The 12,393-nt window shown below is 49.0% G+C and overlaps 1 protein-coding gene across 6 annotated transcripts; it reads right to left on the reverse strand.

The window, feature by feature from the left end:
- Window positions 1–2,945: 2,945 nt before the first annotated feature.
- CUNH10orf143 (chromosome unknown C10orf143 homolog) lies at window positions 2,946–11,934 on the reverse strand. 6 transcript variants are annotated; one of them, XM_041415655.1, is made up of 6 exons: window positions 11,804–11,837; window positions 10,875–11,044; window positions 8,373–8,513; window positions 8,159–8,224; window positions 7,258–7,421; window positions 2,946–2,971 (listed from the first exon to the last, which is right to left on the reverse strand). In XM_041415655.1, the coding sequence occupies exons 1-5, from the start codon at window positions 11,805–11,807 to the stop codon at window positions 7,392–7,394; spliced, it is 411 nt and encodes a 136-aa protein (XP_041271589.1). In that variant the 5' UTR covers window positions 11,808–11,837; the 3' UTR covers window positions 2,946–2,971; window positions 7,258–7,391. The 6 variants fall into 6 exon arrangements, with proteins under 6 accessions (XP_041271589.1, XP_041271590.1, XP_041271588.1 ...); XM_041415656.1 differs by having other exon boundaries at window positions 2,946–2,974; XM_041415654.1 differs by having other exon boundaries at window positions 2,946–2,974; window positions 7,206–7,421; window positions 11,804–11,836.
- Between the last annotated feature and the right edge of the window lie 459 nt (window positions 11,935–12,393).

The following is a 12,393-nucleotide window of genomic DNA, read 5'->3' on the forward strand; positions in this document are numbered from 1 at the left end:
CTTCCCGAAACTTCACAGGCCTCTCACTGTGCAATTACAGGAGGATTTTAGTCTGATTATACATTAAAAACTCCCCTCTCCAAAGAAACTCAAGGATCAGAGACATTTCCTTTCAAGTATTACACTGAAATTTGAACACTCCTGCTGCTTATTACAAAATGTTTCTGCAAGGCACTGTGGAACTCATCGACTCGATACTTTTATTGTCAGAATTGTTTTGTTTTCTCTATAAATCCAAGCATTTCGCTTCCATACCCTTCTTTTTTTATGAAAATGTTGTTAGGGAAGTTTTAGTCACAGCTTGAGCAGGATGCACAGTCACAAGCCACTGCTGTGGGTACATTACCAGGACCATGAGAATCACAACCAAACACAAAATAAATGACATGTTTGTCCTTCAGCTGGGTGAAAATGGGAATGCAAAGTCTAGAATCTTATTTTTCCTGATCCCCACAATTCTCTAATCTTATCAAATATACATTCCCATATTCCAAGGCAGCCTGATAAAGCAGCTTGCTAGAAATAAGTTGCATTAGATTGTGTGTAGAGCACATTTTCCTGGGAAATCCAATTTCACAATCATGTTCTGGTGACATTTAGCCATTGCTTAGTGCAGCAAGGCTTCCTCGGGTATTTGAAACGCTGAGTGCTGTGGCAGCAGGACCAGGGCAGGGATTGTCCCCCTGTGCCACCACAGGGACCTCGAGGGCTCAGTCCAGCTCTGGGTCCTCACTGCAGGAGAGCCCTGGAGGGGCTGGAGAGCTGGGCACAGGGTGGACTCTGGGGTCTCGAGGTCCTGTCCCACCTCAGGGATCCTGTCCCCTCCTTCCCCAGCCCCTGCTCCTCCCTGGCTCCGCTGTCCCTCTGCAGGCAGGGAAGGATCACTCCCCCTGCAGCCCAGATTCCCAGCAAAGCCCGGCTCCAGAGGCTGCCTGGCCGTGGCACAGCTGCGCAGGGAGCGTGCTGTCCCTGTTTGTCTGGGAGTGGAGGTGCCTCCAGGTTCATAAATCTGTATGCAGTAGTAGGGGTTCTCTACCAGCAATTCATTTTAATTATGTGAGACATAAAAAGACCACCTACAGATGAGACAATACAGCTGTAAGATTCTCAAGGTTACTACGGGGAATACTTCATAACTGAAGTATGTTTTCCCCGAGGAATTTGACTACCATTTGATTTAATTTTTAATTTTTACATTTTAATCAAAAATAGATCAAATGGTGGTGTTGTCCCCTGGGAACCATACTTCAGATATGAAGCAGTCCATGTTCCTTTTAAATATGTAAAGCTGCCATTTATGTATAACTCATGAATGACACCCTGTGTTGCAAGCAAATATCACGCGGCGATTTCGGGATCGTTGCAGTAACAACACCATAATCACACCAAAATATCAAACCATCCCCCAGCACAGGGCCAGCAGCACCCAGGGACGCCCTGGCAGCTGATCCTGGCCATGCCCAGGGGAAGGAAGAGCCCCGGGATGGAGGATGTGCCCGTGGAGGTTGTGCTGATCCCCCTGGGTGGAGAAGCAGAGGAGGAGCACCTCTGGGAGCTGGGCTTGGGTCAGGAGCAGAGTTTGGGACATCAGAGCCAAGCACGGCTGCTCCAGGCTTGGGAGAGGCTGCACAGGGGCTGGGGACAGACACAGGGAATGGCTCCCACTGCCAGAGGGCAGGGCTGGATGGGAGATTGGGAATTGGGAATTGTTCCCTGGCAGGGTGGGCAGCCCTGGCACAGGGTGCCCAGAGCAGCTGGGGCTGCCCCTGGATCCCTGGCAGTGCCCAAGGCCAGGCTGGACACTGGGGCTGGGAGCACCTGGGACAGGGGAAGGTGTCCCTGCCATGGCAGGGGTGGGGCTGGCTGGGATTTGGGGTCCCTCCCACCCAAACCAGTCTGGAATTCTGTGACAAGAAGCAGCCTCAAGCTGGGCCAGGAGAGGTTCAGGATGGAACTTGGGAAAATTCTTTCCTGGAAAAGGCTGGCAGGGGTGGAGTCCCCATCCCTGGGGGGATTTCACAGCCCTGTGGAGGTGACACTTGGGGACATGGGCAGTGGTGGCCTGGGCAGTGCTGGGAAGGGTTGGACTCCACGGGCTCAGAGCCTTTTCCAACCTGAACAATCCTGTGACGCTGTTGCATCCTCCTGGCATTTTTAATTTTTCTGTGTTTTTAAACATTGTGGCCACTGCTTTTTGTGCTTCCTTGAGAAGAGCTGGGCACAACCCAGGAGGGGAGAGGAATGGCTGAGTCCTGGTGTCCCCAGGGTGGGGGAGCTGCTGGAGCCCTGGCCCAGCCACTTGTCACCCCTGGGAAATGAGGTGACAGTTCCTGCCCGTGCAGGAATTCCCAGCCAAGTCCCTTTGCCCAAAGCTGCAGGCTGGTCCTGCTCAGAGCAGCAAGCCCCAGCATGGACACGCAGGGACCCCGAGTGGAAGCTGGCTGTGGGAGGAAATGCCCAGTGTGAGTGTTAATTGGATAATTATCTGCAGCAATCAAGGCAAAGGCAGAGCTGTTTGTGTGTGACTCTGAATCTGCCAGCACAGGGTATCACACCACGCTCCCCAGAGAGCTGCTGGGGTTTTAAGCAACTAATTTAGACATAAACACCATGGGTTTGAAATCTAATACAAATATGAATTGTAATGTCTAAAATAAACAAAAATAAATTTAAATACATTAACTGTATTCAACACATAAGTCTTGTCTTGTCAGATCCACGTTGCCTTTAAAATCCACTTACCCAATATTTTGATTTTCCATCTTTTTTTGGCAGTCAAGATGCCAAGTGGACCTGTAATTACCATCAAATTAATAAAGTGAGCACCTAAACCTACTACAAAGATTTTACATTACATAAATAATATTTTTTCTTCTCATCAGAGGTTTTATTTACCTTTATTCTTCAGAAATCATTCATGGAATAACAATCAGACAATTCCATGCTGCAGCCAAAGTGGTGTTTAATGCTTCTGCTTTTATAAGGAACAATTTACAAAATACAAAGTTAAAAATAAGAATTAGATCCTTTAAACCTGAATTAAAAACAGGCCAGGGGCCTTTCTGTCTATATACAGGTAAATAAAGCATCACTCTGGTTATTCTGTGTACAAACCACAGCAGTAGGAAATAGAAAGTTTACATATCTTTTTTCATCAACAAAATTTCAGAGTTTACAAGGCATACAAAAATAACTCTGTGGTTCCACTGCAGATTTGACACAAATCTGCTTTAAAGGAATATTCACTGCCCCAGCCTGTGCCAGCTTTATGATCCTGGAAAATCCCAAAATAAATTACAAACACATCTATTTAAAAAAATATCACCATTAAAAGCCTTCAGTGGAGCAGACAATTAAACTCCAATTTGCTTCCAGCCTGACTGATTTAAAAAAGCACCCCCTGCTCTATTGGAAAACATGGAACAAGGAATCACATCTGAGAGGAAAAGTTCACTCTGGAATTGATCCAGGAGCTTCTGCCTTCCAATCTGGGGAAAATTCAGGATAACGGGGGGGGTCTGAGAGGAGTTAGAGGTGATTTTATCCAGAGGAGAGTTTAGGAGGAGTCAGGGCAGCAGTGCCCTGGCATGGTGTGAGTGTCTGTCTGAAATTCCCCTCGTTCTTTGCCTCATGATCGTCATGGAAGTCGAGACCACCAGGGAAAGGAGAAGATCCTGTTCTGAAAATCCAGGTCTGACTGGTCCACCAAGCCAGATTATTGTCTGTGGGTGTGTTTGCTCTCCCAAGGGACACTGCACCCCATGAACAAGGCAAGGGACACTGTGCTCTCCTTCGCCTGCATCACTTAGCAACGCTGGCCCTGGAATTTCTCCACCCTCCCGACTTGGCTGGACTTTCTCTCTGGAATGACCTTCTCGGTGGTCACCACAAAGACCCTGCATTCATCCTGCATCAACCACGGTGACACATGGACTGAGAGGGGAGAAGGTTCTCCCCCAAGGACTGAGACATGCAACCCCTGCATGGAAAAGCCCCCCCTTCTTCCCAAAGACCAAGATGAAATCCCAGAGCGGGGAAGGTGTGTGTGGGGAAGGCCAGGTGACCAGAGCAAGTTTGCAAGTGACCACTGGACCCACAGTGGCTCTCGCCCACTGCTGAGATCAGGGACTATTGTGCCTGTTCTCCCCCACTCAGTTTTCAATAATAAAATCCCCTGGGTCAGCTGGGGGCTGTTGGGATCTCCCCTGACGTGAAGACGGCAGGCTCCCTCACCTGGACTCTGAAGGATCCCACGTCTGGCAGCTATACCCCTCTTTCCTTTTTCCCTCTCTCCTTTCTCCTTTTTCTTTCCCTTTTCTTCATTCTCCTTTCTCCCTAACGCTGTGGTCATTCAATAAAGGTACATTTGTTTTGATTTTTACAGCAAAGCCCCCTTGTCGTGTCAGTTTTTGCACCATGAGGTCAGTGAAAAGAACCTCCAGGAATCCCGTCCTTAGGACGGATCGTGTCACACGGGAACACCTGGGTGTGACCTGCAGGGAGCAGCTCCAGGGGCTCCCCGTGGGGCCAGCCCCCCAGCATGGAGCTGGAACGTGCATTTCTGCAGAGCCAGCCTGGGCAGCCCTGGCACAGAGCAGCTGGGCAGTGCCAAGGCCAGGCTGGATGGGGCTGGGAGCACTGGGACAGGAGCTGGATGGGCTTTGAGGTCTTCTCCAGCCCAAAGCAGGCTGGAGCTCTGCAGGGAGTGGGGTCTGGGACAGCTGGAAACGAGGGCAGGCTCCTTTGCACTGCCTGATGCCCTTTTTGGGGCTCACTCCCAGCACAGATGGCATTAGGAGGAGAATATATTTTATTTACTGATTTCATTGATTTCACTGACTTGCTCTGCTTTCCCCTCTGTGCTCCTGGAGAATGCCCAACACAGTTTGGGAAACACGCCAGTGTGGGAAACACCTGGGAATTCCCAATGTCCCAATGTCCCTGCCAGCCTGAGCTGCAAGTGGCATTTGGGACAGGGGGAAGGATGTCCCTGCTCACCCAGAGCAGCTCCCAGAGCCAAAAGCAGCATCAGGTGCTGCTGGTTTGCCCAGCTGTGGAGCTCAGGAATGCCCTGGATGAAATGCAGGGAAAGCCCTGCCCCGTGCCCAGTTCCAGTGGGAAATTCTCCTTAAATAAATGAGCAGCACACAAATACTGAGTTTACTCAAGGAACACATGAGGAAATAAACCTAAAACCAGACCTGCACTAAACTGCCATTCAGATTTTGATTAAAAAGAAGAAAAAGAGTTCCCAAAAATCCCATTCAAATTCTGCTGCAGGCAGCAGCTGGGAGCAACCCTGGGATTCACCAGGACATTTCAAACCAAGGCTGGAAAAGCAGGAGAATTTAAAAGGATGTGCCACAAACCCCAGCAGGAGCAGAGGAAAGCCAGAAAGGAACCAGCTGGCTCTTGCTTTTACCCCAGACCAGACCAGATCCAAGTTTAAAGCAAACAGAGGAAATGTTGACACAGGTATCTGTGCACTCCTGAACACGATAAAATGGGAGTTATTTAAGGAAAAACCACTTTTTGCTTTGATAATCCACGGATTCCCTGTGTTTTTAACTTGATCCCATACTTTTGCCTGATGTATCCTGGCAGAAAGCTCTTCCATCACAGTCTGAGTCCAGTTTTGGTATTCCCCTCTTTGAACACCCCAAATTTTGACTACATTTAACCAATCTGGCAGGCAACTCTTCCATCACAGAGTCTGAGTCCAGTTTTGGTATTCCCCTCTTTGAACACCCCAAATTTTGACTACATTTAACCAATTTTTGACCAGTCCTAATCATTACTAGTCACACTTGAGGCTTTGAGTGATTCTGCAGGAACTAAACCCTTTTAACCCTTTACATGTAATCAGATATTTCAGCTTTTGCAGCACAGAAACTGCTGTTTATCCACTTTTTTTTTTTTAAATACTGCTTTGATGACCAGGATTTTTAAAAGACAAGGGTGGGGGATGTAAAAATGAATTCCCCACAAATTCTGACCCCCAGATCTCGGTATCATGTATGTAAATACTAACTTGAAAGTACTTATTCTAAATCTAACTAAAATTTTTATTGGCTTGGAGGAATTTTTTTTTTTAAAACCAAAATCTGAATGCCAATTAAGTGCAGGTCTGCTTTTAGACTTAATTCCTCATGTATTACTTAATTAAACTCAGTATTTATGTGATATTCATTGATTTAATGAGAATATCTCAATTCAGTGCTGACTCCAACTCCACACACAACATGGGAAGCATTCAAGGACTGCAAAAAACCTTTGCCTGTGGATTTTGCAGCCTGATAACCCCCAAAATTAACCTTTCAGAGGTTAATTAACCTGTCCTTAGATTTTTGCCAATAAAAGCCTGCTGGGTGACGAGGTCAGGCCTTTTTAAACAGATTTTTTTTTGGGATTTAAATGTAAGCTTCAATGGGATTTTTCCTGGACTTCACAGCTGCAAAGCCACTTAAAAATGAAGATTTGTGTCCTCCCATTCCTGCCTGTGGCCCTGCACAAGGAGGATTTTCCACAGCAGCGTTTTCCAAGGGGGTCAGGGCTGTTGGGAAAACCTTTGGAATCAACACAAGCTCTGGCTCAGTCCCAGGTGAAGCCTGGGCCCACGGCCAGCTCAACTTAACCAGTCTAAAACCTGAAATCTGCCTTTTCTTGTCCTTTTAAAATAAATTCTGAACTACCTAAACATGTAATCTGCCTTTCCTTGTCCTTTATGGACAAATTCTGAACTACCTAAACATTAAATCAGCCTTTCCTTGTCCTTTATGGACAAATTCTGAGCTACCTAAACATGAAATCTGAATTTTCTTGTCCTTTATGGACAAATTCTGAGCTAAACATGAAATCAGCCTTTTCTTGTCCTTTTAAAACAATTTCTGAACTACCTAAACATGAAATCTGAATTTACTTGTCCTTTATGGACAAATTCTGAGCTACCTAAACATGAAATCTGCCTTTCCTTGTCCTTTTTAAACAAATTCTGAGCTACCTAAACATGAAATCAGCCTTTTCTTGTCCCCTTAAAACAATTTCTGGACTACCTAAACATGAAATCTGAATTTTCTTGTCCTTTTTAAAACAAATTCTGAGCTAAACAAGAAATCAGCCTTTCTTTGTCCTTTATGGCCAAATTCTGAACTACCTAAACATGAAATCAGCCTTTTCTGGTCCTTTTTAGACAAATTCTGAGCTACCTAAACAAGAAATCATCTTTTTCTTGTCCTGTATGGCCAAATTCTGAGCCACCTGAGGAGCAGCAGCGTTTTGGGCAGGTGTGAGCTTGCAGGGCACGGTGCCCAGAGGGGCAGCAGGGCAGGGCAGGGCTGCATCCTGGGTTCCCCAGCAGGAAATCTGAGCTGCTCCTCTGCCCCTCTCCGTTTCTAGAAGCCCAGGATGTGACTGAAGTGGCCCTGGAACGAGAAAAATCTCAGGTCAGGACAAAAGAGCTTGGCAAAAAGGCTTTTCCTCACTCTTCATTGTCAAATTTTATTTGAAATAGCTGAGTACCACCACAAATATTCCTTTTTTTTTTTTTTTTTTTTTTTTTTTGAAATAGCTGAGTCCCACCACAAATATTCCCTTTTTTTTTTTTTTCCCTCCAGGGATGAATGGAAATAAATTAACACAATCAATGTCTGCTCAGTCACAGCTCCTGGTGGAAACTTTGATGGAAACTTTGCCTTTAATTCCATAAATCAGAGATTTTGCTATGAAGATCCAGCATTTCCTTGCACCTCTCCTCATTTTGGCTCTGGAAGGAGCAATATTTTCAATATTTTATCTATTCCTTAGAAAGGAAATATCCAATTACAAAAAAAAAAAAAAAAAGGAGCTAGAGTGAGATTCCTGAATATTTTGTTATGATCCAGTAAATCAAGGACAAATAAAATTGGGTAGAGGAAGTGTTATGTTATTGTTCCTTTCAGCCACTACCCAAATTCTGCTTTTTAGAGAGAATTTGAAAAACGTGTTGAGAATCTCCAGATTTTCCAAGTGCTGCTGGAAACATTAATTTGTGCTCTGCTGAAATGCTAGATCCATCTCCTTTATTTTTAATTTCCACTCTTTCTTCCTGAGCAATGCAACTGTGGAGGTTATTAACTTCATGTTGTAATGGGAACAAGCCCCAGTCCTTTTTGTCACTTACAGATTCTCCAGCAACACATCTCGGGCAGGGCTGGGAAATGCCTTTGCTCCCATGATTTTCCAAAATCTGAGGGACAAAACCAGACACAAATTCATCAAATAATGAAAAAAAAAAAGAAAAAAGAAAGAAAAAAAGAGGGCAATTCCTTGCAGCTTTATGATAAAATGATTTGAGAAGTGATTTTGCAGCAAACCCAGGGACAGCGGGGACTTACCACGGAATTCTGCTTCGTCTTGGCAGCCCAGGGAGCAGAGGCAGGGAGGAGTTTCTGCCTGGAGTCCTGGTCCATGGCACAGCCCACGAGCTGGGCACCAGCCTCGCCTGGAGCGGTGCCCAGCAGCCTGCACGCCCGCTTCTGGAACAGCCAAAACAATGGTGACCCTCTGTGCCAGCTTCTGGAACAGCCAAAACAACAGTGACCCTCTGTGCCAGCTTCTGGAACAGCCAAAACAACGGTGACCCTCTGTGCCAGCTTCTGGAACAGCCAAAACAATGGTGACCCTCTGCCTGCCAAGGATGCCACAGCCACTGGGAAAACACCAGGATGGCAATGGGCTGGGAGAGGGGAATTCTGTACCTCACACCTCTCTGTGCCCCTGGGAGCAGGAATTCTGTATCTCACACCTCCCTGGGAGCAGGAATTCTGTACCCAGCAGGAATTCTGTACCTCACACCTCTCTGGGAGCAGGAATTCTGTACCTGGCAGGAATTCTGTACCTCACACCTCTCTGGGAGCAGGAATTCTGTACCTGGCAGGAATTCTGTACCTCACACCTCTCTGGGAGCAGGAATTCTGTACCTGGCAGGAATTCTGTACCTCACACCTCTCTGGGAGCAGGAATTCTGTACCTGGCAGGAATTCTGTGTCTCACACCTCCCTGGGAGCAGGAATTCTGTACCCAGCAGGAATTCTGTACCTCACACCTCCCTGTGCCCCAGTCCCACGAAATCCCTGGGAAAAGGCATCCCTGAGCCTCCACCCCAGCAGGAGTTGGCATGGGGCTGATCCAAGGAATTGTGTGGAAGGAGTGATTAAATGCAGGAAACAAGGAAAAGCCTTGGATCCGTGCTCCCAGTGAGGGGAACATCCTTGAGAGGGGTTCTGTGCCTTCCCTGAACACTGGCACCTTCTCCCAGTGCTGCTCCATCCACTCCCTGCTCCTGGAGCTGTGCCCCGAGCCCTGCCCAGCACCAAGGGCTGTCTGTCTGTCTGTCTGTCCTGGAGCCCAAGGGCTGAGCTGAGTGACCCCTCACAGGACCAGGGGCTCCCAAAACTGCTGCTCTGGGCAGCACGCTGGGAACGGGGAGGTTCAGCTGCAAATCCATGGGAAACACCACGTGGAAACCTCCAGAAGAACATCCCTGGGCTGAGAGTGCCCCTGCAAGGGGAGGGTGACCCACAGCCCAGGCAGGCCTCCTTGGAACTGCCCAGCAGATGGACACCAGCACGGGAATTCCAAAACTGACATGGATTTAGGGCCTGGATGCCAGAGAGACACTCACACACTCAGGATGTTCCTCCCCAAACAAACTTTGTTTGAGGAATCCCAACATTCCATCTCTTTCTCCAGGAAGAAGGAGTGCTGGCACAGAACTAACAGGCTGCTGAAGCACACAAAGGGAATTTAAGGTTGGAATAAGTTGTGGAAAACCAAAAATGGATCAATGCACCAGGAACCTCGGCAGGAAAGAGCTGAGATGGGATCAGCAGGAAGGGAGGCAGGATATCAGGATGGGAAAGGAATCCAAGAGTGAAATATGTACTGCAGTAAGAAAGGGAATAATGGAATAAAAGTCTGGGGAGGTCCTCTAAATCCTTGAGATTGCCTCCCACTGGGAAAATATCCTCTGCCTCTGCTGCTGCAGAGCTCCCCCTTTATTGCAGGGAAAGGCAAAGTGCAGCAGCAAACAGGGAATGTGTGTCAGATGAGGGGGCAAAGGGAAAAATTACTCAATGCCTCACTCCAGGAGGAATTTGATTAAAAATAAATGCCAGGTATTGTTTCGGGGGGTTTTGTTTTGCTCAGTGTCAGGAATTCAGCACATGGAGGAGACAAACTCATCCCAATGCCAGCCTGGGGGAGACTCCAGCCTCTGGAATTGTCTCCTGGGGAAGAAGCAGCCACTGCAGAGCCCTCCCTGCCTGGGACAGGGATCAGCAGCTCCCTGCCCCAAAGGCAAGCAGGGACTGTTTGCTTGTGCCAGGGAATGATCTGGGCAGGCAGCTGGGAAAGGAGCAGGACACCAGCAACGGGCAGGAACGACACATCTCCCTGTCCTCACTGTCCTGCCCAGCTGGGAAATCCACTCGTTTTCACTGATGGGATAAAGACCTCAGAGACAAAACCAAACTCACGCCAAACCCAGCTCCACTGGACACCCAACCTGAAGGAGCTGTAGGAGAAGTTCTGGTCATTTGACGGGGTATTTTGGGTCCAATTTTAAAGATTTTCTCCAACTTTAATATGTCCTTGTTGTGCAATTTCTGCTTTTTTGACCCCATTTTTAAAGCCAGGCTGTCTCCAGTTTGGGGTTCCAGCAGGCCTGTCCCACAGGTCTCCACAGAGCCCAGCTCCCCCTGACCAGCCCCTCTGGATCCCTGAGGAATGATGGCCCTGGGGAGATGCTCCCTGCTTTTTGCCCTGTGGAAAGATGGCTCTGTCTGGGAAAGCACAGGGAATGTGAGATCCATGCAGATCCACCTGGGAAACTCTACCTGAAGATCAATCCAAACCAGGACACACTGGGAGCCTTGAAAATCTGACATTCCTCTAAGTCCAAATGCCTTAAAATCCAACCTTCCAACCCAAACCAGCCTGGGATTCAGATTCCTCTCTGTCATCTCGGAGCCAGGAGAGCAGCAATAGATGGAATTAGTGAGGCTGCCTAGTAAAGAGGGTTTCAGCCAGAAAGAAAGAAAAAAATAAGGAAAAAAGGAATAAAAAAAGGAAAAGAAAAAAATACCAGTAAGAAAAAAAAAAAAAAAGGAAAAAAACAAAAACAAAAACAAACAAAGCAGGGGAAAAGGAAAAAAAAAAAAAAAAAAAAAAAGAAGGAAGGAAAGGGAAAATAAGTGAAAAGAAAAAAGGAAAAAGAAAAAAGGGAAAGAAAAAAGGGAAGCAGTGATTAAAAAGGAATAAAGGAAAAGGAAGAAAGGGAAAAACGAGAAATTCAAAAGGAAGAAAAGGAAAAATATATAAAAAAATAATAACAGGAAAAATAAAACGGGAAAGAGAAAATGCGGGGAAAAGAAACGATGGAAAAACAGGAAAAAAGAAGGAAAACTCCCGAAGCTGCTGAGCTCAGTGCCAGCCCGACCGTGCCGCTCCCGTAACAGGGAAAATAAAACGGGAAAGAGAAAATGCGGGAAAAGAAACGATGGAAAAACAGGAAAAAAGAAGGAAAACCCCCGAAGCTGTTGAGCTCAGTGCCAGCCCGACCGTGCCGCTCCCGAGCCGGCACCACCCGCGACAGTCGCGACACGGCCCGGGCGGCGACGGGACCGGCACCGGGACCAGCACCGGGACCGGGACCGGCACCGGGCCCTGCCCGAGCCTCTGCCTCTGCCTCTGCCCTGATCCCGGTGCCGCTCCCGTCCGCATTCCCGAGTTTCCGTTCCGGTTCCCAGCCCCGTTTCCGACTCACGCATTCCGGCTCCCCGGCTGCCCCCGGCCCGAGCGCCCCGCGCCGGCCCCGCACCGGCCCCGCGGCCATGGCGGCACCGGCACCGCCCCGGGACCGCCCCTGGAACCGCCCATGGAACCGGCACGGCCCCGGGAACCAGAACCGACCCGGAACCGCCCCGGGAACCGCCCCTGGAACCGCCCCTGGAACCGGCACGGCCCCAGGAACCGGCACCGCCCCGGGAACCGCCCATGGAACCGCCCCTGGAACCAGCACCGCCCCGGAACCGCCCCGGGAACCGGGACCCGCCCCTGGAACCGGCACCGCCCCGGGAACCGCCCATGGAACCGGCACGGCCCCGGGACCCGCCCCGGGAACCGGGACCTGCTCCTGGAACCGGGACCGCCCCGGAATCCACCCCCGGAACCTCCCCGGGACAGCCCCGGCACCGCCCCTGGAACCGGGATCCGCCCGGAACCGCCCCGGATCGCCCCTGGAAGGCGGCACCGGGATGCGCTCCTGGAACCGGGATGCGCTCCTGGAACCTGCCCTGGATACAGCCCCGACCCCGGAGCTTCCCCCGGACCGGCCGGGGCTGCGGTCCCGGTTCC

The sequence above is a fragment of the Onychostruthus taczanowskii genome, unplaced genomic scaffold (genome assembly GCF_017590055.1).
Source record: "Onychostruthus taczanowskii isolate IOZ18803 unplaced genomic scaffold, ASM1759005v1 scaffold5, whole genome shotgun sequence".
NCBI lineage: Eukaryota > Metazoa > Chordata > Aves > Passeriformes > Passeridae > Onychostruthus > Onychostruthus taczanowskii.